Source organism: Phyllobates terribilis, unplaced genomic scaffold (assembly GCF_046119375.1).
Source record: "Phyllobates terribilis strain yellow unplaced genomic scaffold, ASM4611937v1 Scaffold_7__3_contigs__length_470593459, whole genome shotgun sequence".
Classification (NCBI taxonomy): Eukaryota; Metazoa; Chordata; class Amphibia; order Anura; family Dendrobatidae; genus Phyllobates; species Phyllobates terribilis.
This window is the reverse complement of record NW_027362767.1, coordinates 243,395,850-243,423,643: the sequence shown is the minus strand read 5'-3', so window position 1 is coordinate 243,423,643 and position 27,794 is coordinate 243,395,850. Positions and strand designations below refer to the sequence as shown.

The 27,794-nt window shown below is 44.4% G+C and overlaps 1 protein-coding gene across 3 annotated transcripts in view; it reads left to right on the top strand.

The window, feature by feature from the left end:
- The window catches only part of WNK3 (WNK lysine deficient protein kinase 3), a 74,783-nt gene extending 56,426 nt beyond the window's left edge, over nucleotides 1–18,357 (top strand). For 2 of the 3 annotated variants that reach the window (XM_073640037.1, XM_073640039.1), the window contains exons 18-24: nucleotides 4,630–5,426; nucleotides 9,127–9,361; nucleotides 9,814–9,941; nucleotides 10,022–10,515; nucleotides 10,661–10,872; nucleotides 11,116–11,318; nucleotides 12,425–18,357. In XM_073640037.1, coding sequence (XP_073496138.1) covers nucleotides 4,630–5,426; nucleotides 9,127–9,361; nucleotides 9,814–9,941; nucleotides 10,022–10,515; nucleotides 10,661–10,872; nucleotides 11,116–11,318; nucleotides 12,425–12,739 — 2,384 coding nt within the window. In that variant the 3' untranslated portion in view covers nucleotides 12,740–18,357. The remainder of the gene's footprint in view (nucleotides 1–4,629; nucleotides 5,427–9,126; nucleotides 9,362–9,813; nucleotides 9,942–10,021; nucleotides 10,516–10,660; nucleotides 10,873–11,115; nucleotides 11,319–12,424) is intronic. The other variant, XM_073640040.1, reaches the window with a different exon arrangement.
- Nucleotides 18,358–27,794: the final 9,437 nt, after the last annotated feature.

Genomic DNA, 27,794 nt, shown 5'->3' with positions numbered 1-27,794 from the left:
TCAGAGAATTATGTCTTCCAGAAATGAACAATGACAAACCCAAACTCTGATTTTTATTAGATCAAGGCTAAACCCACATACCTCCCCTTGGGGAGCTCCTATGGGGGCTGGTTGTGGGATGTTCTAGGTATTTTAGAAGTTTATGAGATCCCTAACTTTCAAGCTATCTTCGCTCCTGGAAGTCCTAGGCGGTTGATATTGTCGTCATGTTTCCTGTCATGATTTTACCTTTCTATAGAGATGAAGCATGGATAGCATCATCCATCTGACCTATATTATGTTGGAGGCATTAGAATGGCCTTATGGTGATGTGACTGAATGCAAGAATCAGATTTGCAGGTTAAACCCAAGGTCTCCCGGGAGATTAGGAGAGCTCACTTTAGACAGAAGCCCTTCTGGATTAGGGGCTAGGCCTTCTGGGTCCAGAAGCAACAGTCAATGCTTGACGGGCGACCTCCACTCAGAAATCTTTCCGGTTGGGTCGCCACCCCCTCTTCTTCCAGGAGTCATGGCTGGGGGCAAACCGCCATCTTTGGGTTACGGAGATCGTCTCTTTGGGTTACATAATAGAATTCACCTCTCTACCTCAGGATAGTTTCTTTTGCTCCCATCCTCCCAGCTATCGAATAATTAGTCATTTTTGACCAGGAGATAGCTTCTCTGCTTCAGGCAGGAGTGATTGAAACTTTTCCCAGTTCTGAGCGCTTCAGGGGGTTCTATTCAAACCTATTCGTCATCCCCAAGGAAGATGGCTCGGTGCGGCCTATTTTAGATTCAAGGCGCCTGAACATATGGGTTCGGCTTCAAGATGGAGTGGCTTGTGGTCATTCCAGATTACTTTTAATTCAGGGCTCTCCCATTCATGTTGGTCACAACACCCAGAGTGTTCACAAAGATTCACGCCATCCTTTGTCAAGAATCTAAACAGCCTGCAAATTGTTCTACAGGCTCTGAGCGATTTGGATGGGTTGTCAACAGGACAAAGTTTTGCTTACGACGCAGCGGCTACGGTTTCTGGGAATGGTGTTCGATACTGTTCAAGCATCAGTATTAGTGATGAGCGAGCACTAAAATGCTTGGGTGCTCGTAGCTCGGGTCAAGCACATTGGAATACTCGGGTGCTCGACCCGAGCAACGAGCCCAATGTAAGTCTATGGGAAACTCGAGCATTTTTGTGGCGGTCCCCCCTGGCAGTCTGCAGAAGGTCAAAAATTGCCCAAATCGATGGGAACAGTGCTCAATTAAACGTCAGGCAGGCAGGGTATATAGGAGGGTGCATGAAAAACATAGCAGGGCACTTGGAACACACTAGTGCCCTCCGATTTTCATGCACCCGTCTCTTTAAAAAAGCCGGCCGGCAATTCAGCAGCGGCATACACCGGTACCCGACAATTTAGAACCGAAAGAATAGAGCATCACACATTGATTGGATAGATAGAAACATGTCAGTCACATATATAAGAAGTAGAGTGACAGTGTTGATTACTGTACTTGTCATTTAGTGTTAAAATAAAGGATTTATTAAATAAAAAAATTGGCGTGGGGTTCCCCATAATTTTAGTCTCTAGCGGAGGTTAAGCAGACGGCTGGGGCAGATGTTTGAAGCCTGGGAAGGGGGTAATACCCACGGAGCTTCCCAGGCTACTAATATCAGCCCCCAGCTGAATACCTAGCCTTTACTAGCTATTAAAATGGGGGACACAAAAAAAAAGACGTGGGGTCCCCCTTATTTTAATAGCTAGCAAAGGCTAGGCAGACAGCTGGGGGCTGATATTAATAGCCCAGGAAGGGTGCCATGAATATTGGCCCCCTCCCAGGCTAGAAACACCAGCCGTCAGCCGCCCCAGAAATGGCGCATCCATAGGATGTGCCAATTCTGGCACTTAGCCTCGCTCTTCCCACTGCCCTGTAGCGGTGGCAGTGGGGTAATAGGGCTGGGGTTGATGTCCGCTTATAATGCCAGCTGACATCAAGCCCAGGTTAGTAATGGAGAGGCGTCACAGTGACAGTGTTGGTTACTGTACTTGTCATTTACTGTTAAAGGATTTCTTTAAAAAAAAGAAGTGTTTTCATGCACCGTCTCTTTAAAAAAGCCGGCCAGCAATTCAGCATCGTTACCCGACAATTTAGAACAGAAAGAATAGAGCATCACACATAGATTAGATAGATAGAAACATGTCAGTCACGTATATATCTAATCTATGTGTGATGCTCTATTCTTTCTGTTCTAAATTGTCGGGTACCGGTGTATGCCGCTGCTGAATTGCCGACTTTTCATGTTTCACTGTGAGCACTGTTCCCATCGATTTGGGCAACCACTGTAATTCCACAACCACCATGGCTGCGGCATTACAGTGAGTGGCAGACAATCCCTGCATGATTGGTGCTCTAAATAGCGCCAAACATGCAGGACGGGGACCCGAGCTCCCACCCGAGCATCTCGAGTACTGCGATGCTCGGGCGAGTACCGAGCAGTGGCGAGCATGCTCGCTCATCACTAATCAGTATTCCTTCCGGAAGATAAGAGATTAACTCTTCAGTCTTCCATCAGAACATTGAAACATCTGGGCTGGCATTCGCTCTGGTTTTGTATGAGAATCGTGGGAAAGATGGTGGTAGTGTTCGAGGTAGTGTCGTTTGCTCAATTTCATTCAAGAGCTCCACAACACACACTACTAGCCTTTTGGGACAGGTCAATACAGTCCCTAGATCTACCTATTTGTCTTCCCCCTTCACTGTCGCCAGTCTTTCTGATGCTGGTCAGTGTCACCCCCGGTAACTCGGGGTCGCTGTTTTCGTCCCATTTAGTGGCTCACCACAGATGCCAGCCTTTCCGGCAGGGGGCAATGTTCTGTCACTTGAGGGTCCAAGGGGTGTGGAGCTGTCGGGAGAAACTTCTCTCAATCAATGTGCTGGAGCTCAGAGCTGTCCTTCTGGCTCTTCTACATTGGCAGCACTTAGTCCTAGGATTGCCGATCAGGTTCAATCAAAGAACGCTACGACAGTGGCCTATATCAATCGCAAAGGGGCCCACAAAGCCCATCCGCCATGTCAGAGGTCACAGTAATTTTTGAGTGGGCAGAGGGCAATGTTCCTCTAATCTCTGCAGTTCATATTCCAGGGGTAAATAAAGTGGAGGCTGCACCAACAGCTACCAAATGGAGAGTGGGCTCTTCACCCGGAGGTGTTCAGGCAGATATCTCAGCAGTAGAGCATGCTGGATGTCTATCTGTTGGCATCTAGACTAAACCACAGGGTGCCAAAACTTGTATCAAGGTGTCGTGACCCTCAGGTGGTCGCAACCAATGCCCTGGCAATTTCTTGTCCCTCTCTGCCTTACCTCTTTCCACCTCTTCCCAGACTTCTCAAGACGATCATGGCAAAGGGCATTCCAGTTGTTCTCATTGCTCCAGACTGGCCTCGGAGGGCCTGTTGTTCAGATGTTAACGGTTTTCTCGCGATGTTCCATGGATTCTTCCTGACCGCCCAAACCTTCTGTCACAGGGTCTGTTCATCCATCCAAATTAACAGCCTCTTAATTTAACAGTGTTGCTGTTGAAGTCATGAATTTGAGGGCGTCAGGTCTGTCTGAGTCAGTCAGCCAGACTATGATTATGATTACAGCCCGGAAGCGGTTTGAGGTAGGGCTGGCGCCCTGGCTTATACTATTTAAGAGGGATTTGGCATATAAATCCCAGGTTAAGACTTTTCTCTCCAGGTGGTGGCGCACATTAGGCGTTTTTCATAGTTTTCATTGAGGGACACAGCTCCCTCCCTTAGTTGCCCGGTTGGACGTTCAGTTATGTTTTCTTCTTGCCTTAATTCTTTTCTCCTCCTACTGCTTTCTTACAACACTGAGGAGGTGTGCTCCAGCAGGTGAGGTATAGTCTGCTGGAGAGGAGACCATTTTATTTAAATACAGTAATAATGGCAGCGGACTATCTCTTGGCTCTGTGTTCCCCAATGAAGACTACAGGAAACAGATTTTATGGGGAGTACCAAAAATATACTTTTCTCTGCTGCAGATCTTGCAGTGCTCAAATGCCGAGCCCTGTAAAACCGTGCCCACACCACTGATTGGCTGCTCTGGCAATGTACACAGAAATCTGCCAATCAGTGGTGGGGGCGAGGTTACGCAGAGCAGGAGGACTAGGAGGCACGAGACAACCTGTCCTGTAGTGATAATCTCCTGCTGATAAAACACTGATTGTTTTGAAACAACAACACACAGCCCAGTAAGTGACACATCTCTGGAATCCGGCTCTCTGCCTCTACATTATTCTGCAATTATCTGATGACAGATTTCCTAGGATTTGATATTGGTGGCCTATCCAATATCCGATCAGTGTGACCCGACCTCCACCACCAATCAGCAGGCATAGCCACTACAAAATGTACAGACCTGTGCCAAATAAACGATGCCGTGGCCACAGGACTTCTTTAATCGGCTAGTCGCCATGTGCTTGGAGTTGGACACTCGCCTATTTGATGTTGACTGCATATCCTAAGAATACGTAATCAATTTTCAAGTCCTCCTTTAATAGAGCGACTTATAGCCTTATTTGTGTGGCCAGTCTTGGTATGATATTAATATTTTTTCTTTCTTTTTTTTTTTTCTTCTCTCCCCAGGACCCCATAATGAAACACGGCGTAGTCTTCCTGATGACCTCTCTAGTGCTAAGCAAAGCTGCTCCTTTCAGACAGGGCACCCCATTCTCTCCACATCCTCCGATGGCCATGTTTCTTCCAAGGAAACTGAGCCTTTAGTGGTGACCACCCGTGTGGTAAATGGTAATCAGATCCTGTCCTCCACTGTCAATAACAATAGCTCAGCCGCTGTGCCGATACAGAAAGAGGCCGAGGTGTATAGCAACAATATAGCGGTGGTGACCGAAGCTCAGCGTCCCGCCGCTCACGTTAGTAGTGACCAGGAGGCGCATGTGGCAAATAGTGGCGTTTACACAGCAGAGTCCACTGTCCAACCCTCATCTGGACAGAACACCACTGCCATGTCTCTCAGTCTTACAAAATCAGACAGTATGGGACCTTCAGAAGCCCCTTACTATCCCCAGACCCCCGTCTCTGAAGCATCACTTGTGCATTCTGCTTCAGTCCAGGAGTCTGACAACGAAGGTCCCCCCAAAATAGAATATTCTGATAACTGCATCAAAACCCTTGATGAAAAATTGAGAAACCTGCTATACCAAGACAGCTCTGCCAGCTCGTATGCCGACAGCCAAAAGGAGACCCAGAGTACAGAATCCCCCCTTTCATCTTCCGCTGAGGATACCCTGTCCTGTCCCGCCCCTGAAGCCGCGAATCCCGGCAGTACTCAGGCCACTCCGGAGCAGACAGATCCTGTCGATCCCCTGCAAGTCCAAGCTGCTGAAGCCGTCATTGCGTTTCCCGGTGAATTAACACCATCTGTAAGTAATTCATGTCACCAAGTCATTTATCGGAAGTGCAAGTTTGAAGGTGTCATTCTCTCTTAGCCTCTTATACCTTCCTTTATTTGACTTGATACCATTGTCACTTTGATTAGTCCAGTTTTTATGTTCTGGAAAGTTCCCCCCCCCCCCCCCCCCCTCCCCCTTGAGCATATGCTGCAGCCGCCACTAGAGTGAGCTGTGGAGTTTATTGTATACCGTATGCAGTTAGCACCACAGCTCCCTCTAGTGGCAGCTGCAGGCAACCGGCATGTTCTATTTCTACTGGTTCTTGTTCTGGGTACCTTAAGTTTTCAGGACCAGACACAGTTTAGACTTTTGCTGTAAATTTATTTTTTGGGGCTTTTTAGCATTTCTATACACATTCTTTATTATTTTTAAATCGTGTAGTGTTACTATATGATAGATTTGTGGATGTCCTCATCTATTGCTCTTTATGATATATTACACTTTGCCTTTTAGGGTAATTGGGTCAGTGCAAATGCTACAGTAATGATTGGGGGGGGTGTGTGTGGTCATTCTGTTTTTGCGGGGTATTGTATATGAAAGTTGTTTATCTTATTATTTTCATTTATATTTTTCAGTTTTTTTTTATAAAATGAGACCCTAAACCCCCTCCCTGCGTCCACTATATACGTGTGGGCTCAGGAAGTGCTCGCTTTGTGTTATTCAAGTGGCACCTGCCTTTAACATGGGCTTCATAGTATTGCGGCATATAGTGCAAGCAATGAAATGATCGCAGGATCAAGTCTCCCAGGTGACGACGAAAAGAAGAAAAAAAAAAGTAATAAATAGGTTTTAATAGCATTTTATAACAAACAATTGTATCACTCCCTTTTCCCATTACAGAAATTAATAAAATTAATCATATTTTGTATCTCCAGATCCACCAAAGTCCGATCTTACAAAATCTAAAATTACCAATATGGTAAATAGAGAAAAACAATCTTCATAGCCAGAATCGTCCTTTTTTGGTTGCCGCACTTCCCCCTAAAACCTTAGTAAAGAGAGATGAAAACATTTTATGTACCCCAAACTGATACTAACGAAAACTATGGCTCTCCATGCAAAATATAAGCCCTCCCATAAGCTCCAATGGTGGAAAAAGAATAAAAACTTACAGGTCTCAGAAAATGTTGACATAAACCAAATAATTTTATTTTTAATACAAATGTCTACATTTTTGTTAACTACTAAAATGATAAAAAAAAATATATATATATATATATATATATATATATATATATATATATATATATATATATATATATATATATATATATATATATATATATATATATAATATATATATATATATACACATACATACATACATACAAGTTTGATATCACCATATTCGTACCAACCTAGAGAATCATATTATCAGTAGAGATGTGCGAACCCGAGAGAGAGATTCCAGCTCCACAGTTTGGGTCCATATTGATTTCTATGGGGCTCAGGTTCAAGTTCTGGTACCCTTACCGAACTTTGGAGTAAAGTTTGGTTGAACCCAGACATCCACGGGTTATCAGGTCAATTTTAGTACACAATGAACTCTGTGTGAAAACAAAACCCATAAAATGCCAGAATTGTGTTTTTTTTTTCACCATTTCACCAAACTTGGATTTTTTTTTTGCCCCGTCGTTCAGTTCATTTAGCTTGGTAAAATGAATGGTGTCAATCGAAGCTTCAACTCATCCCTCAAAAAACATGCCCTCATAGGGTCATGTAGACTTTAAAAATAATGGGTCTTAGAAGAAGGGGAGGAAAGAGAAAAAATTAACATGGTCTGTGGCAGGATGGGGGGGATATAGGTAAAATAGACCATTGACCACTGTGTATGTGAGAACACCTTCTCTCCAGGGTCCTTGCAACCTTTACCTGCTGGACAGCCGGCCTAAACCTGTGCTGTGTATACAGTGGGTACGGAAAGTATTCAGACCCCTTTACATTTTTCACTCTTTGTTTCATTGCAGCTATTTGGTAAATTCTAAAAAGTTCATTTTTTTTCTTAAAGTACACTCTGCACCCCATCTTGACTGAAAAAAAAACAAATGTAGAAATGTTTGCAAATTTATTAAAAAAAGAAAAAGTGAAATCTCACATGGTTATAAGTATTCAGACCCTTGCTCAGACACTCATATTTAAGTCACATGCTGTCCATTTCCTTGTGATCCTCCTTGAGATGGTTCTACTCCTTCATTGGAGTCCAGATGTGTTTAATTAAACTGATAGGACTTGATTTGTAAAGGCACACACCTGTCTATATAAGACCTCACAGCTCACAGTGCATGTCAGACCAAATGAGAATCATGAGCTCAAATGAACTGCCCAAGGAGCTCAGAGACAGACTTGTGGCAAGGCACAGATCTGGCCAAGAATACAAAAGAATTTCTGCATTACTCAAAGTTCCTAAGACCACAATGGCCTCCATAATCCTTAAATGGAAGAAGTTTGGGACCACCAGAAGTCTTCCTAGACCTGGCCGTCCAGCCAAACTGAGAAATCTTGGGAGAACAGCCTTGGTGAGAGAGGTAAAGAAGAACCCCAAGATCACTGAGGCTGAGCTCCAGAGATGCAGTAGGGAGATGGGAGAAAGTTCCACAAAGTCAGCTATCACTGCCGCCCTCCACCAGTCGGGCCTTTATGGCAGAGTGGACCGACGGAAGCCTCTCCTCAGTGCAAAACATGTGAAAGCCCGCATAGAGTTTGCTCAAAAACACATGAAGGACTCCCAGACTATGAGAAATAAGATTCTCTGGTCTGATGAGATGAAGATAGAACTTTTTGGTGATAATTCTAAGCAGTATGTGTGGAGAAAACCAGGCACTGCTCATCACCTGCCCAATACAATCCCAACAGTGAAACATGGTGGTGGCAGCATCATGCTATGGGGGTGTTTTTCAGCTGCAGGGACAGGACGACTGGTTGCAATTGAAGGAAACGTGAATGCGACCAAGTACAGAGATATCCTGGATGAAAACCTCTTCCAGAGTGCTTTGGGCCTCAGACTTGGCAGAAGGTTCACCTTCTAACAAGACACTGACCCTAAGCACACAGCTAAAATAACAAAGGAGTGGCTTCAGAACAACTCTGTGACCATTCTTGACTGGCCCAGCCAGAGCCCTGACCTAAACCCAATTGAGCATCTCTGGAGAGACCTGAAAATGGCTGTCCACCAACGTTCACCATCCAACCTCACGGAACTGGAGAGGATCTGCAAGGAAGAATGGCAGAGGATCCCCAAATCCAGGTGTGAGAAAACTTGTGGCATCATTCCCAAGAAGACTCATGGCTGTACTAGCTCAAAAGGGGCTTCTACTCAATACTGAGCAAAGGGTCTGAATACCTATGGCCATGTGATATTTCAGTTTTTCTTTTTTAATAAATTAGGAAAAATCTCTACATTTCTGAGGGTTTTTTCAGTCAAGATGGGGTGCAGAGTGGACTTTAATGAGAGAAAAATGAACTTTTTAGAATTTACCAAATGGCTGCAATGAAACAAAGAGTGAAAAATTGAAAGGGGTCTGAATTCTTTCCGTACCCACTGTATTCACGTGTGTGTGTGTGTGTGTGTGTTTGTGTGTGTAATTAGGCTTTTTTAGGGTCTTACCTTTATTTCCAGTATTATTCATATTTTCGCCTTTTCTTTTCCCCTTTTTAATGTCGTCCTCTCCAGGAAAGCTCTGAAGATGCCTGGCACCCTGCAAGTTCTTCTCATGCCTGCACCAAACGCTCTATAGGCCCTGGAGCTGCGCATCTACAGACAGGAGGTGGATATTTTGGCCTAAGCTTTACTTGTCCTAGTCTCAAAAACCCCATTAGCAAGAAACCGTGGGCTCGCAAATTAAAAAGCTGGGCATGCAGGTTGCGGCATTCCAACAGCTTATTCAAGAGGTCAAGAGTCCGCCAAGGTAGTGTTGCTTACAGTTAGGCCCGTACCATAGGAACATCCCTTTTGGTTATTTCCGTACGTATATATTTCTTTTTAGTGAGTTAAATTTTTTATTTTTTATTTTATTTTTTTGTTTTTTTTTTCATCCTCAGAATTGTTCCCTCACGTTTCTTGCACCTTCACTTTTTTTTTTCTTTTTGTGTTTTGTCTAGCGGTGTCTGTACTGACACATTGTAAGAGCATCGGACTATCATCGCTTTATGTCTTTCATGTGAACCACTGGTATTTTGCCTGAGCATGGCAATATGTATTTTAGCTGGAGCCCGCACGTACTGTTGTATTCCTTTTTGCCCCACTCCTTCACTATGGTAGTAGGATATCCGGCCTTCACATCTCGTACATTTGGCAAATTTTCTGAGCTTTGTTGTTTTCTTTTTTTTTTCTTTTCTTTTTTTTTGCTCTTTTCTTTAGCTGATGATGACGGTGTGAGGCGAGAAGTATCGGATGCTACGCAAAGGGTAGTGGAAGCACTGGCTGAATGTGCCTTGTCTGAGGGAACCTCAACTGGAACCAGTGCCTTCAAACGTGGACGTTTTCAGGTGCGTGCGTCAAATTTAGAGCTTTGTATGGGTTGTGTTCCTATATCACCTTGGGGCTTTATCCTTTTTCTTATCTGCAGGTGGTCACAGTTCCACAACAAGAGCAAACCATCACTGCCGAATCTCCCAGTATTCCTTCCACCTCCCTGCAATCCGAGAAAACCATCTCGGCAGAAGAAACCGAATCTGCTGCCACTCTAGCCGAGGAAACTCCACAGTCTGCCAGCACGGCTTGTGAGACAGACGCCTCTTCTCTCACCCCCGATCGGGAACTAGAAGAAACCTCCGCCACAGGCAGTAGCGCCCCTTCAGGTTCAGCACCTTGGATAAAAGATATCCAGAAGCAAAGCAGCTTTACAAAGCAGCCTAGTAGTGACTCGGAAATGTCTGCAGCCCCCGGTAAAGAAAAGGATTTCAGAGCTCGGGAGTCCGGACACAACTGTCTGGGAGAAAAATCCTTCACCCAAAAGCAAAACTCCCTTCTTTACTCTCTGTCTTCTCCAATGAGCAGCGACGACGAATCAGAACTAGAGGATGAGGACTTAAAGGTGGAACTGCAGAAACTTCGGGAAAAGTTAGTGTATTCTGATTTTCTCCACATTCGGCTTTTAACATTTGTGGAAGATTGCATGTTTTGTTTTTATGTAGAGACACTTAGAAACAAACAATTATTATTTTTTTTTACCATAGAATATTAAATGCTTTATTTCATTGCACAGGCACATTCAGGAGGTGGTGAGCTTACAGGCCCAGCAGAACCGAGAACTACAAGACGTATATGCCCGCTTACGCTCTCTGAGGGAGAGCAAAGCACAGTCCTCTGACAACTCTTCCCAACAAATGTCCCCACGTCGTCCCAGGTCTCTGAAAAGTAAGCAGCGTAGCAGACCACAGTCCCTGACCCACATGGATAACGGGATCGGACATTCAGGTAAAATGTCATTCATTAAGAATGAGGACTGAGTATCTTTCTCTGGATGCCACCACAAGTATTAAAGCTTTGTCATTTACATTAGCACCCACTAATGAACATGGCTGCCCTGTATCCATATACTGTATCTATAAATTTTAGGTATTTGATCTAAGTAAAGCTGGGTATTGGGATACAGTTCATGATACGTCTTCTCACCCTGTGTATTTTTGCGTTTTTTTTGTTTGTTTTTTTTTTATTCAGATCAGCAATGCAGTGAGAGTAACTCGGATGCCTGCCAGCATTCGGTCTCTGAGAAGAAGAGCCTGTTCACTGATGATCTGCATAAACTGGTGGATGACTGGGCAAAGGAGAACGCAGGCAGCTTACATCAGAAACCCAGCCTAAATCAGATCAAACTGAACCAGAACCGCCCAGAGACAGACTGCTGGAATCGGGTTCATGAGGTGAGAAGACAAAATCTCTAAATGACGATATTAAGGCTTTGTCCATTTATTATTTTTCCATGGAAAGTTGGGATTTCCCTATGTATTTCTCCAATGGAAGGCTACGACTACAAAAGCTGTAGAGAAAAAAAAATACATAAAAATGGCAATTCTGGAGTTTCAGTTTTAAGTCACCTCATCACCCCCCAAAACAATGACATATAAAGAAATAAAACTTTGTATGTAACCCCATGCAAAAAAAACAAAACCTTACATGATTGAAAAATAAAATAAAGTATAGTTACATGTCTTTGGAAATAGTGACAAACATACAATTTATTTTTTTTAAAAGTTAAATTTTTTTTTGTAATCACTAAAATGTATGGCCATGATCGCACTAACTGGGAGAATTATGTTTCCAGGTCATTCATCTAATGCCATAAATGCAGAACCCAGAAAAAAAAACAGTTGCTCTTTTTTCACTATTTCACATGGAATTGTCTTTCACTCTTTTTTTCAGTACATTATATGGTAAAATGAAAGGTGTCTTGTAAAACTACAACTTGTCCCCCAATAAAACAATGTAAATGCAAAACTTAACTTTTTTTTTTTTTGTTATGACTTTTGGAAAAAGGGGAGATAAAACTAATTAAAAGTGGTCCCGCTGGGAAAAGGTTAAAGTGGTTGTACCAAGTTTGGAAGCTATTCCCTATCCATAGGTTACTTCCCAACTGCTGTTGGGGTCTGACCAGTGAGACCCCCTGAGAACCATGGCTCTGGAGAGCTCCATGAATGGAGTGAGTGGTGGTCAATCATGCACACCTCCGTTCCATTATTTCTTAATGGGAGTGCCAATGAGCCGAATTCTGCGCTCGGCTTACACTGGCGGTCCCATAGAGAATAGAGGGGACGTGCACATGATCAACCACCAGCTTCATTCATGGAGCCCAGGATTGGTGAGGGTCCCTGCTTTCAGACCTCCAACAATCAGGAGACTATCCTCTATCCACTGGAAACCCTTTTAAGAAAGCCGTGGGCGTTGTCAAGTGACAGGAGCCACGTCTTGCTGATGGCCGTATGCCTTTACGACTTGGAGTCATTAATTTTTGTTTTTATTTCTCTTTCAGCCTTCGCCGGTCACATCAAGCTTCCCATCTACCTGGGTCCCGACTTTGTCTCAGATTCATGGGACTGTTCCAGCTGCTATCTCTCAATCACTTGTACTCCCCAATTTTGCACCCGGAGGCATTCCATCATACCCAGTAACACATGCTTGCCAGCTCAATGCAATGGGTACCCCTGGCTACCCCGTACAGTGGTCTAACCAGACGCCGGGCATCCCCGCACCGCACCTTGCAACCTACCAGCCTGGAATTGGAATGCAAGCGTTTCCCTCCGCTCCAGCTCAGAAAGCTGCTACAATCCCATCCTCCCCAAAATGATCCCTTTAAATGACTCTTAAGACTTCTCTGGGATTTCCCTGCCTTCCCGCACAGACTACATCAGACACCCGCTCGCCGTTTCTTTGGTTGTTTTACCTCTTTGGTTATAGTTGTGATACAAAGGGTGTTCTGTTATCTCTTCCCCAGTTACCGGGGATTTTTTTTTTTATAATTTTTTTCCTACGTGCTGTGTCGTGTGAATTGGGGTTGAACGTACCCTCGTTGCTACACATCGTCATTCTGCAATGTGATTTCACCTTTTTTTTTTTTTTTTTACCTTGGAGAAACAAATAACTATCCTGGTGCCATACAGGTGAATGAATGTGTCCCAGCCTTCACAAGTAACTGCAGCCGAGCAAAGTACTGAACGAGAGGTACTGGGAACGTCTCCTGCCGCCTCCCGAGCCTTTGTACAGGGTTACACAGCACAACAATGTCTCCTTTTTTTTTTGTGGCTTCTTCACCTTTCCCCAATGTTTGGAGGGTGATGAAAACACTTCTCCACAAATCTTGTCTTTTTCCTTACTGTAGTTACAATCCGGTGATCCCACTTCAGAATATCCTAAAGCAGAAGCTCCTTACACCAGTGCTAGAAAAATGTGAATTTATATGCTGTTGTGCAAAACATTACCATATATATATATTTTTTTTGGATGCTTTCTACCCAAGCTTTTATAATGGGTTGCTTGTTTGTAGTGCCCACCTCTTGTTTGGGCCCCGCTCTGGGGGGCAATGTCTATGGCGTCACCACCACCTGCATGCGTTTACCCTCCGCCCAGCACCTTCTTCTAACAGAGCGGCCTTTTAGCTTCTGTCTTTCGCACAACTGCTGCTTCTGCTTTGCCTGCAGACTCTTGCTGTGCCTTGGGGGATATCGTACATTCTGACATCTGTCAATCTGACAACTGGCCATTTTTGACAATTTTGCTGTACTTAGAACGTTTTGGCTGCAGGTTTTATTTTTTAGTCGAGCTTGTCGTAGACGTAAGTTTTTATACTGCTTTTTTTTTTTTTTTTTTTTTTTTCCTCTCCCCCATTTCTATTATTTTAAACGAGATTTGACAGTGCTGCAGAAATAGTGTATGAATCCAGCCTCTGACACTGGATCCCCCCTTTTTTTAGCTCTAGAGTGCCCCTTAAAGTGCACACTCCCTGCTGAAGATGCCCTCTATAGCTTATAGTAAGGCTTTACTGCTCTGAGCAACAATCGTAAGGACAGGGGAGACCAACACTAATTCCTGCATTACTCCTAAACCTCAGGTTTTTCTTGTTTTTTTTTCCCCCAAAAATATGAACATTAGTGCAATGTAAACTATTTTCTTGAAGTTTTGGAAGCCGGTCCCCACATCCTCGAGGACGCCGCTCTCCGTTAGTTTTTGTACAATGTTATCTGGTCCGATGCTCGGTGTGAATGAACACTGCTTGGTAGAATGTATCATTTCAACTACGTTTTGCTTTTATTACTTTTTTTTTTTCTTTATCTACCTCGTTTTGTAGTGGCCATCCCCAGGAAGCGCACATTGCTGGTTCATCAGAGAGTGTCTTCCCTTATCTCTTGCCTTCCTCTCTGTTCTCTCCCCGCCACCCCCCAATTTAGTAAACTAAGGAACACAAAGTCTCTACCAGAAAGCGAATCCCTGTAAATTACGGATAACCCTTTTATACACGGTGTTTCCTTTCACAAGTTTTTCTACAGGCTGCGTTGTGAACGGAGCCTCGCCTTCGATAACCCGATTTTAGTGTTGACAGGCGAAAATCTTTCTTTTTTTTTTTGTTAGTTTGTACTTTTGACGTTTGCATTCACACAAATAGGGCTATGTAGCGTTTACTGGAATTTGGGTGGGAGGTGGGGGTCCATCACATTCCCGTGGCATGGTCCTGTCTCCCTAGGCATCATGGGATGTGTGTCTTGAAAATGTTTCCCTTTTTAAAAACTTGAAGACATACTTTTTTTTTATATATATATATTTCAAGCTTTGCCTTTCTGTAGTTAGGCAACTGCAGCCCAAAAGAAAGTAAAAGCACTTGGCTGTGAAAATAGATTTTATTTTGGTTTTTATTTTATTAAAGATTTTCCAGAAGTTTTTTTTTTTTTTTTTTTTTTTTTTCTCCCCCCCCCTTTTACACTTTTCCATGCTCCATGTTCGGTGTTGCAGTTTAACCCTATTAAATGAATAGGACTTTTTACTGGACACCACCCATGGACAGGAATGGAGCAGTTTGGGGGGGAAGCAATGTAGGACATTATTTTTTTTTGTCTTCTACGACCTGGTCCGTCTCAGAGCTATCATCCCTTTCCCAATAGGGAGTGTGACGACATAAGTAGAGCGTTCATTAGGTTGGACGCATCCTGGAAGACCAGCTAGAGGAAGGCGGATGACCCCCAGCGTTCTGCAGTGTCACGACTGCCCTCGATCCCATTGGAAACCGGCAGTCAGGGTGGGCACTAACGGTTACTTTTAGCTATGTTGTACTGTACATATTTTTTTTATTCTAGTTTGGAGGTCGCCATCTGAAAGCCTCTGTTCAGCTTTAAATATTCCTTTGGACGCACCGTGATATCGATATGTGGGATCTCTTGTTAATATGTGAATGTGCCATAATGCTCCCGTCACCGGGTTGTATGTGCGATTTATAAATGTGTTCTCGACATCTGATCCGGTTATTTAACGACCTTGGAACAAAAGAGTCCAAAATAGGGTGCTAAGTAAGAGAAGGTAAGGGGAGGCGGTGATGACAACAACTTCCTCAACTTTCGGAAAGTTCCTTGTGCCCCCTTTTAAAGTGTGTTGCATGTGAGATGGTGTAGAACTGCAACTCCCAGCATAGCTCGACACACTGGGGCATGTTGGGAGAGCCACCGGTTAGCAATTGCTGGCGTAGAACAAGTCTCAATATGAAAATGTGATTGCACCTGAATCTACAGTACTGCATCTTACTGACTGCGAGGAGTGATCATGGTGGCCCCAAAACGATAGATCCCCTGTCAGATCTGACATTACTTTTCCTCCGTCTATAGAATTGGCATGGAGGTAAGCACTTTGCAGGTCTGACCTAACAGACGGTGGCTTTGGCTATACAATGCAGCATCATCCTAATATGCAACAAGCTAAAACTTCTGCTTTTGTGTCATTAGGTTCAAAACTCTGTGCTGAATAATTTCTCAATATACCTGTACAGACATCAGAGCTTTGTTTTTCGGATATAGTGGTCCAAATCCTCGGCAGAGATGTTTGATTAGATGCTTTGCCTGCAGCCTCCACTAGAGGGGGCATTATTGAGTTCAGTGGATGACAGTAGGCTCCCTCTAGTGGTGGCTGCAGGCACTTGACATGCAATGTTCTAAGTCTAAACGCCTGCAGCCACCACTAGAGGGAGCATTGTTGAGGTCAGTCGGTGGCTGCAGACGTTTATATTCAGAACATTGCATGCTAAATCCCTGCAGCCACCACTAGAGGGAGCATTGTTGAGTTCAGTCGATGACAGTAAGCTCCCTCTAGTGGTGGCTGCTGGGATTTAGCATGGAATGTTCTTAATCTAAGCGCCTACAGCCACCACTAGCGGGAGCATAGTCATCCACTGAACTCAACAATGCTCCCTCTAGTGGTGGCTGCAGGCAAAACATCTACACAATAACCAAGCATCTGTGCAGACGATTTGGAGCTCTGTATGTGAAAAACTTCACTCCGACCAATTTAAAGACATATTAGCAAATCATTTTGCACAGAATTTTGAACCTATTTAGATTAAAAAAAAAAAAAAAAAAAAGCATTAATAATTTAATTACAGCTAAGAGGTACAACCAGATTGGAACCTGCATTGTAAATGACTGTCAAATACAGCAGCTTTGGCCAGAACGGGTTTGGTATGTTGTAGTGCTGAGGTTTTGGTCCAGGTGTCTTTCCACTTGGTTCTTCATAGTCAGAGACCCGGTGGGATGTGATCCAGGTAATTACAGGATTGGAGTTGTAGCAATTACTTAACTGTGAATAAGATTTAATGCGCCGGATATAATGGAGCCACATAATAAATAATTCCGTTTTCTCCTCTGCGTGCAGTGTCCTGCCACCCCGGCCCCCTGTACTGTGATGCGTTAGCGTGCAGGTAGCAGCGACACAAGGGAGGATTTACTGTTACACAGCTGGTAGTGTCCCCTGTTATAATTTCTGCGTTTCTTACACTCGGCCATTGGTTTGTCTTAAGGTGAATGTATCTTTATGGAATGTAATCCCAATCTGTCCCCGTGTGAGCAGACGGCACTGCCGGCATCCTCCGTACTGCAGATATATGACCCACCTCAGTAGTGGGGACTGGTGACCGGAGGACATCGGTGCTTTGCGGCTGTTTTTTTTTTTTCTTCCTGTAAGCTGTAGGATGTGGCAGATAGGTTTCGAGGCTGATAACGCAAAAGACCATCAATCACTAGTAAGTACACATCCTTGCGACGTGTTGCATGCACACATCCGCCTTTTTTCGAGCTTCTACACGACAGGCGTACGAATACTGCAGTAAGCTAGCGGGGCCGAGTGATAAACCCAGTGGCCGCCACTACAGCTGCTCACTCATATACCTGAATTCCCCATCTGTTCTTAGAACTCCTGCCGCTACCCTTTTGTTCTTCCTGGAAATGTATGAATGATTAACGAGAGGAACATCACCGGTCTGAGTCATGAATATTCTCATCACTGATTGGCCCGGGATAAGAAAATGTAGAGACATTACTGGTTTCAAGTCTGGTTCATACATTTCCGGCAGGCAGTAGAGGAATGACAAAACCCATGGTTCATCGTGCAGAATACAAGAGATGTCAACAGAGAACGGACAGGTCCTTTCTTAGAGACCCTTTTGTAACTGTAGTGTGAAATGCGTCAGGTGAGAATTCTAGAAGTGTAATGTCGGCCTGCACCCGCACAAAAGCTTTATTTTACTATTTGGTAGAAATACAATTTCTGTTCCTTTAAGACGCACCACTTTACGCCACGATTGTCATTTTCTGTTCCCCTTCTTGCGTGGATCTGACACATAAGAGGAGTCAGATCTCAAAGCCTCACACTTCTCGATTTAACCTGTTGAATTTGGAACAACTTTCACTTACACGATTTTTTTTTCCCCAACATTTCTAAGCTGTGAATATTTTTTTTTCCTTTCGGTCACCCCAGGGATTTGTTCAGAATGTCTGTCCCTTTTAAGCTCTCCCCTCCTTTCCTTTTTACTGCTGGATACCAAATAGCAGTGAACATTGCAACGATGTAAAGAGCCGAAGCTAAAAAAAACAAACCAACAGCGTTTCAGTTCTGTCGAAGCGGCCGCTGCGGCTCTGCCTCTTGTCTCACTCTTTCTCTTTTGGCCTTTTTTATATATTATTTCTTACGAGTCTGAACAGATCCCTGCTCTTTAATCTACCGGTGGTTTGTGTTTTATACATAATATATATATATTCTTATTACAAGTACTGTGTTTATTTTTGAAAGTTGGTCTTTTACTGCAATATACTTAAGTTTAGAAACGCAGCATGCACTTTTTTGGGGGTAATTTAGAATACTAACATTCCATCACTGGAATTGTAATTGTTTAACTACAGGAGGGTCTTGTAAAGTTTGCATAAAAAAAATCATTAAACTGTCATTATTAAATGTTTCTATGTTTTATTTCTTGCGCATACGCACACACGTCTAGAAACTTTTCACATTTACAGGTTTTCTATAGGTTATCTGACCACACCGATGCAGCTGCGCATGCACAGACCCCTCTCGGGCAATATGGCTGCACATGCACAAACCCCTCTCGGTCCACGGTGGCTGCGCAATACGCGAGCCCCTCTCTATCCATGGTGGCTGTTCATGCGCGAGTCCCTCTCGATCTACGGTGGTTGCGTATGGGCAAGCCCCACTCGATCCACGACTGAGCATGCGCAAGCCCCTTTCAATCTATGGTAGCTGCGCATGAGTGAGCCGTTCTCGATCCACGGTGGCTGTGCATGCGCAAGCCCCTTTCAATCTATGGTAGCTGCGCATGCGTGAGCCCCTCTCAATCCACAGTGGCTGTGCAAGCCCCTTTTAATCTATGGTGGCTGAGCATGCGCGAGCCCTTCTCGATCCACGGTGGCTGCGCACACATGCACGAGCCCTTCTCGATCCACGGTGGCTGCACACGCATGCACGAGCCCTTCTCGATCCACGGTGGCTGCACACGCATGCACGAGCCCTTCTCGATCCACGGTGGCTTCGTGCGCATGGCCTCCTCTCGATCCACTTCTTGTAGCTGGTTCTCTCTCTGGAATTTCATCACCCTACCTACCAGCATTGTTCCACCATCGTCCCACAAGGCTATATCAGTGTCCAGGCTGTGACTGCTATAATAAGGGTGGGAGAAAAGTATGGAGATGTGATCTGACGCAAACATTACTACTAGAGGGGTAAGATGCTATATAGGATGCTGGGACTTGTAGTAGAGAGGTTCTGTAACATTTTGAAAATACTGATGAAAATTACACCTAGTAATATCAAAAATTGCTGGTAAAACATGGCAGGAAAGATAAGAACTGTGCTCCATTTATCATCTATGGACTGATGGCGAAGGCCAAGTGCAGTACATGATTGGAGCAGAAGGGTGAATTCTGGTCTGCTGTAACGGAGGGTCATAGGGCCACCAGTCTTATGATCAATGAGCCCCACAGCAATCAAATTGTCATCTGTCCTGTAGAACAACCCCCAATTAGCTAGTATGGTGCCTATAGACAGGATAGGGCACCCTCAGGATCTATTCACATAGTGCAGATTTCTAAATGGCGGTTGTTGAAATCCATGCAAATATTTTTACAACTTCTGCCACGTGTGACTATGCGATTATGCCGTTTCCTAGAGATGAAGGTGACCCTTGGCAGGTGGTATTTCTCCATGGCAGCTGCGGTGGTGCCCCTATGGTAAAGAACGGAAACATAACTACTATGGTTATTGCTGCTCCTCGTACAGGGGCTTGTAATAGACTAGAAAGGGACTGGCGAGAGAAAGTATCTAAGCCGCTGCTGCCAGTGACAGCGCTGAGGATCCGGCCTCGCCGTCTGTCGTTATGTGTGGGAACAATGATTTGGCACAAAATGAGGCAGCTGACATCGCGTGAAGCTTCATGGGAACGTGATATCGTCTTGGCTGGCGATGCCAACGATCACATTTACAGAAATAGCATTAACATTCATATGCCAAGCACATCATAGCATGAATATAGCGACTACTGCTCTGCAATCACATCCTTCAAGGGATTGTCCACTTACAGGGGGATATTCCCATACTGCATACTGGCTGCAGAAGGTTTTGGACGCGCTAATCTATTCCATTGATTTCAGTGTGTATTTATCTGCAGCACATATGTGGATTTCAGCAAGTCCCACGGGACTATTACAATGGTTGAATAAAAACCTAGGTTCATCAAGTTCAACCTTCCTCCGCCGATTATACACTTTGTCTTTGAATTATTTATAACCCACAATGTTATGTGTATCGAGGAAATCGTCCAGCCCCTTTTTGAACGCTGTTATAGTGTCGGCCATCACTACCTCTTGTGGTCGGTATTCCACAGTCTGACTGTAAAGAACCCTTTCCTGTTTAGCTGCCGGAATCTCCTTTCTTCCACCCATAATGAGTGGTCCTTAGTATGGTCTTTGGAAGGAATAAGTCATGTGCAGTGCCCAAAACTGGATCCCATATTCTAGATGTGGCCTCACCAGTGATTTATAAAGGGGTAACTACATTGGGATCGCGGGATTTTATCTTTTTTTTAATTTTTTTTATTCATCCTAAAATCTTGTTTGCTTTTGCGGCTGCTGCTTGACATTGAGTACTGCTGCTCATCTTACTTGTAACCAGAATACCCAAGTCCTTCTGTTCTGTAGTCCCGAGTATACTCCCATTTAATGTATATGCAGCAATAGGAATACTCCGTCCTAGGTGCATTACTCTACATTAAGCCTCATCTGACGAGTGTTTGCCCAGTCAGTCATCTCATCCAGATTGTTTTGCAATATTGTAATGTCAAGGTCAGATTTTATTATCCTACATAGTTTGGTGTCGTCAGCAAAGACTGACACTTTACTTTCATTTACTATCATTTATTAGATTATTCTCTGTGATATAACTCTGCAGGTCATCTCTTATGCCTTCAAAAACTTTGCACACTATTGATGTCAGGTAGTTGCCTGCAGCCACCTTCTCGGTACCACATCAGCCATCCTCCAAGCCTGTGGTACCGACTCTGTTACAAGAGTCTAAGAAGATGAGATACAGCAGTCTGTCAAGTACCGACCTCAACTCCCTCAGTATCCGTGGATGAATGCAGTCATGTTCCACCAGTGCAATAAATGCCCCATTACAGGATCAGTACCTTTGACCCATTATAATAGAATTTTTTTTTCAAAGCATCTGACCTGCCTATCACGAAAGCGGGGCCTAATCTACTGGCTGACTAGATATTAAGTCAGACAAGAGCAGTAATGCCATGTTAGCGATTATGGGCATAATACCAAATATTGTATTTAGAACACAATGGAAGGGATGCCGGCAGTGATGGCTGTTAAAATATTAAGGGCATGATAAAGAGAATATCCCAGTAGCTTCATTGTGGATGAGATTTTAAAGGGGTAATTTGGAACCACTCATTTCTGCATCAAAAGTGAGCGGTGGATGATCGCACATGTCCTCCTCATTAGATAATGTGCAGGTCGTAAAGTAATCACTGCTCCCTTCCAATGAGAAAACGAGGGGCATCAGGCAACCCCTTTAAGAAATTATCAATTGACCCGCACTGTGAATTTTCACCCCTTGCAATGCACAGAGGGGAAGAGCCAAAAATCTCCTACATATGTTTCCAATGGTCCCAAACGAAACCCAGAAATACCACCCAAATAAAGAACTTTTCCATCTTTCTACTTCCAGGTAAAAGCTGATCATCTCCAGAGAGTGGGGTGAATAGTTCAAAAAAGAAGACGCCATAAAGGATACATGGCCATTTCTCCAGTTCACCTATGCGCTTTATTCTGAGGTTTCGTAACAAACAATGGTGCAGAATGGAAAATCCAGGGGAAGAATCAGAAAAATATGCACCAAATTGTGCAAATATGTGGATTAGTCTAAAATTAAAAAAAAACGCCAAATGATACTAAAGCCAAATATACATGAGATTTCTGACGTTCATTTGGTAGACTGTTATCACTCCTCACTATTATCAGCAGCAATTCCGGCACTTGTACCCTTAAGCCCCCCATACATATTAGACTAATGTTGGCTGAACCCGCCAATATCAACAGATTGGGCCAACAGTCTAATGTGAATGGGGCCCCTGGACAATTGATTGTCTGGGGAGCTAAGAATCCAGCATGTTATTTCCAATCCTTTTGGTGTCCCACAAATAAGCCACCACCAGTGATGTCTGATGGAGGCTCTCATAAAGAACAGAGAAACGCTCCGCCAGGCAAGTTCTCCTGTGTATGGGAGGGATGACTGAGAGCTGGCGGACAAACGATTGTTCGGTGGACAGCCATCTAATGTGTATGTCGGGATTTCTTTTGCATGACTATTTTAGTCTTACGAGTCAACTGTAGAAAAAAAAAAAACGGATGGGTGACATGCGATTCACCAGTCAATTACATTGAAGTCGCTTGTGACCTACAGCCAAAATTCTGACACAGTGGCCAACGTGACTCAATTGTCAATCATTAGATGCGACATTGTGATCATCACCGAGTGAGCAGAGTTCTCCGTATAGTCCAGAACAAATCCTGGTGTTAAGAATCCACATAACCCCTGGGCCTTGTTCACACGACCACAAAAATAGACTGTTTATCCATTTTTGATCTGTGTGTCCGACACCTGTTTTCCTTGTATGCAAAAAAAAAAAAAATGTTGGCAATTTCTCAGGCTTCTCCTAGTGACCGGTTAGTGAAATTTGTATGAAACGTGGGTGCTTTCCATTTTTTATTTTATTTTTTATTTGGGATCAATTTACTTGAATGGACAGGTTTGGTCCAAAAATATGACAAAAAGAAAAAAAAAAAAAAGTTTCCATTTTTTTTTTTGTAAATTATTTTGTAAAAATAAAAAACAGACGTGTAACGACCCATTGGTTTTAATGTATTCATGCGATAAACTAAAATAAAAAGGACGACAAGAAAGGACGTGTGAACGAAGCCTCATGCAAAGTTGTTGTTTCAAGCTATTGGGCCCCACTGCAAATGCTGTAAGGGCGCCACCTAATGGCAAGGCATGGGATACCAGCGCCTGGGCCAAAGCAACTATTGACCCCCTTAATTTTTCACTGAATGCCATATGCCAAATACCCGCAATCCAGTGCCCTTGACTGTTGAGCACAGTGCCCCTTCCTTACATGGGCAGCAAATGCCATTACTGATATCATTAGTCAGCAATCACTGGTTCATAGCAGTTGCCCAGGTAACACAATGATTACTGTGACTGTCACTGTTGGCGCTGTGGCTGACACACTGTTGGGACACTGGCTGTCACTGTTGGCACTATGCCCGATACTGTTGGCGCTGTGGCTGACACACTGTTGGGACACTGGCTGTCACTGTGCCCGATACTGTTGGCAGTATGGATGCCGCTGTGGCTGTCACTGTTGGCAGTATGGATGCCGCTGTGGCTGTCACTGTTGGCAGTATGGATGCCGCTGTGGCTGTCACTTGGCACCATGAATGCCGCTGTGGCTGTCACTGTTGGCAGTATGGATGCCGCTGTGGCTGTCACTATTGGCACCATGAATGCCGCTGTGGCTGTCACTGTTGGCACTATGGATGCTGCTGTTGGCACTGTGGCAGTCACTATTGGAACTATGGATGCTACTGTTGGCGCTGTGCTCAATACTATTGGCGCTGTGGCTGGCACTCTTGGCACTATGGATGCCGCTGTTGGAACTGTGCCCAATACTGTTGGCGCTGTGGCTGACACTGTTGGCACTATGCCACTGTAGCTGTCACTATTGGCACTGTGGCTGATGGCACAATAGATGCCGCTGTTGGCGCTGTGGCTGGCACTATTGGCACTTTGAATGCTGCAGTTGGCACTGTAGCTGGCACTATTGGCCCTGTGGCTGGCACTATTGCCCTGTGACTGGCACTATTGGCACTGACTGGCACTATTGGTGCTATGACTGGCACTATTGGCACTGTGGCTGGCACTATTGGCACTTTGGATGCTTCTGTTGGCACTGTGGCTGGCACTATTGGCACTTTGGATGCTGCTGTTGGCACTGTGGCTGGCACTATTGGTGCTGTGGCTGGCACTTTTGATGCTGTTGGCACTGTTGCTGGCACTATTGGTGCTGTGGCTGGCACTATTGGCACTTTGGATGCTGTTGGCACTGTGGCTGGCACTATTGGCATCATGGATGCTGCTGTTGGCGCTGTGGCTGGCACTATTGGCCCTGTGACTGGCACTACTGGTGCTATGACTTGCACTATTGGCGCTGTGCCTGATACTGTTGGCACTGTGACTGGCACTATTGGCACTTTGGATGCTGCTATTGACACTGTGGCTGTGACTGTTGGCCCCATGGATGCTGCTGTTGGAGCTGTGGCTGTCACTATACTCAAAGAATAATTTGGCATAGACGGCGACAACCCTGGCACACGCCTCAAACACGTCTTCTCCAGCGGTGCTCCAGGTGCGCTGAAAGGCTGTGGAGAAAATCTAATCTGCACAAAGATTTCCCCCATTATACATTTATGCTAAAAACATATAACTCTGCGCTTCACCTCTCCAAACAAAAAACCAGACAATGTGAACTGAGGTCTAAGATGGCAGACATACAAGAAACAGAGGCATGTTCACACTAGCAAAAAAGAAGCAAGACAAAAATATATCTCATACCCTACCATAATTATATATAAATGTAAAGCAAAGTTGCATAATAAATATAGGGTACTTAGTGAACTATTTTTGATCAAAAAAAGTATACAAGCCGTCCCACCAGCGGCAAGGTGACCCTAAATTGGGACGGTACCTATACTGCCTATATTAAAAACCTTACTGTATATCAAAGTTGAAGTAATGCATATAAAAGGGTAGACAAATAGGACCGGGTCCCAACTCCAGACCACCTAGGCCCGTGGTAAGCTACATATATACCAATCAGCTCAACAAAGGGCATGCCACACTAGCAAAAAAAGAAGCAAGACAAAAATATATCTCATACCCTATATTTATTATGCAACTTTGCTTTACATTTATATATAATTATGGTAGGGTATGAGATATATTTTTGTCTTACCTCTCCAAACAAACCTACTTTAACAATCTCATCATCTCACTTTCCAATAATCCTAAACGACTCTTTGACACGCTTCATTCTCTCCTCAATCAAACAGCACAGGCCCTGACCACCGACCTCAGCGCTGACGATCTGGCCAATTATTTCAAAGAAAAAATTAACCATATCCGACAGGAAATTTTCTCCCAATCCCCAAACATTATGCATGCTCTCCCCCGCCACATTGTATCTTGCTCACTTTCTGATTTCGAACCAGTCACAGAAGATGAAGTGATCAGGCTCCTTGCATCTTCCCGCCCTACTACCTGCACCAGTGACCCTATTCCCTCACATCTCCTTCAGTCCCTTTCTCCAGCTGTCACCACTCACCTAACTAAAAATTTCAACCTCTCCCTCTCATCTGGTATCTTTCCCTCTTCTTTTAAACATGCCAGCTTACATCCATTACTTAAAAAACCATCCCTTGACCAGAACTGCACGGCCAACAACAGATCTGTTTCCAATCTTCCCTTTATCTCTAAACTCCTGGAACGCCTGGTCCATTCCCATCTAATCCGCTATCTCTGACAACTCTCTTCTTGACCCTTTACAATCTGGTTTCTGCTCTTTACATTCTACTGAAACTGCCCTCACCAAAGTCTCTAATGATCTACTAACAGCTAAATCTAATAGTCACTACTCCCTGCTGATTCTCCTGGATCTCTGCAGCATTCGACACTGTGGATCACCAGCTCCTCCTCACTATGCTCCGCACTATTGGCCTCAAGGACACTGTTCTTCTCCTCTCTCCTTCCCCTTACTGTCGGGGTTCCTCAAGGATCAGTCCTAGGCCCCCTTCTTTTCTCCTTATACACCGCTCCTATTGGACAAACAATCAGTAGATTCGGTTTTCAGTACAATCTCTATGCTGATGACACCCAATTATACACCTCTGCTCCGGACATCACCCCTGCATTACTACAAAAGACCAGTGATTGTCTTTCTGCTGTGTCTAACATTATGTCCTCCCTCTGTCTAAAACTGAATCTGTCAAAAACTGAACTACTCGTCTTTCCTCCCTCCACTAACCTACCTGTGCCCGATATTGCCATTCCTGTTTGTGGCTCAACCATTACTCCCCAGCAACAAGCCCGCTGTCTTGGGGTAATTTTTGATTCAGATCTTTCCTTCACTCCTCACATCAAATCACTCGCTCGTTCATGTCATCTACACCTCAAAAACATCTCAAGAATCAGGACTTTTCTCACCTTTGACTCGGCAAAAACTCTTACTGTAGCTCTTATTCATTCTCGTCTCGATTATTGCAACTCTCTACTAATCGGTCTCCCTCTTACTAAACCCTCCCCTCTCCAATCCGTCCTTAACGCAGCAGCCAGGATCATATTCCTAGCTAACCCCTACAACGATGCCTCTTCCCTGTGCCAGTCATTGCATTGGTTGCCCATCCAATATAGAGTTCAATTTAAACTTATCACGCTTACCCACAAAGCGCTCCATGCTTCAGTACCCCCCTACATCTCCTCCCTTGTCTCAGTCTAACACCCTACATGTGCCCTCCGTTCTGCCAATGACTTAAAGCTGAAATCCTCCATAATCCGAACTTCCCACTCCCGTCTCCAAGATTTCTCACGTGCTGCGCCAATTCTTTGGAATGCACTACCCAGAACAGTTCGATTAATTCCCAATATCCACAGTTTCAAGCGGACCCTAAAAAAACATTTCTTTAGACTGGCATATTGTCTCAACACACTTATCTATCGGTCCCAGTTTTGGCTCATATTAAAATCTTCTTCAATTTCAGATTCATACCAACCATGCACTTAATAGCCTCGGTCAGGACTGTACACATACTGGCAGGCGACCAGTCCATGTATTATTATTTATCCTATATAGTATATCAAGGCTGCATTATACAATATATGTACATTCTACCTTTTGTGTCTCCCCCATTTCCTCATAGACTGTAAGCTTGCGAGCAGGGCCCTCACGCCTTTCGACATGAGATATGCTTATTCTGTATTGTCTGTATAAGTTCCCCCTAAAATTGTAAAGTGCTGCGGAATATGTTGGCGCTATAAAAATAAAAAAATTATTATTATTATTGCCACTTTGGATGCCGCTGTTGGCACTGTGCCCAATACTGTTGGCGCTGTGGCTGTGACTGTTGGTGTGCTGGCTGGCACTGTTGGCACTATGAATGCCACTGTGGCTCTCACTATTGGTCCTGTGACTGTTGGCACAATGGATGCCGCTGGTGGCGCTGTGACTGGCACTATTGGCACTGTGGCTGTCACTATTGGCACTTTGGATGCTGCTGTTGGCCCTGTGGCTGGCACTATTGGCACTGTGACTGGCACTATTGGTGCTGTGACTGGCACTATTGGTACTGTGGCTGTCACTATTGGCACTTTGGATGCTGCTGTTGGCCCTGTGGCTGGCACTATTGGCACTGTGACTGGCACTATTGGTGCTGTGACTGGCACTATTGGCACTGTGACTGGCACTATGGCTGTCACTATTGGCACTTTGGATGCTACTGTTGGCCCTGTGGCTGTCACTATTGGCACTTTGGATGCTGCTGTTGGCCCTGTGGCTGGCACTATTGGCACTGTGACTGGCACTATTGGAGCTGTGACTGGCACTATTGGTACTGTGGCTGTCACTATTGGCACTTTGGATGCTACTGTTGGCCCTGTGGCTGTCACTATTGGCACTTTGGATGCTACTGTTGGCCCTGTGGCTGTCACTATTGGCACTTTGGATGCTGCTGTTGGCGCTGTGG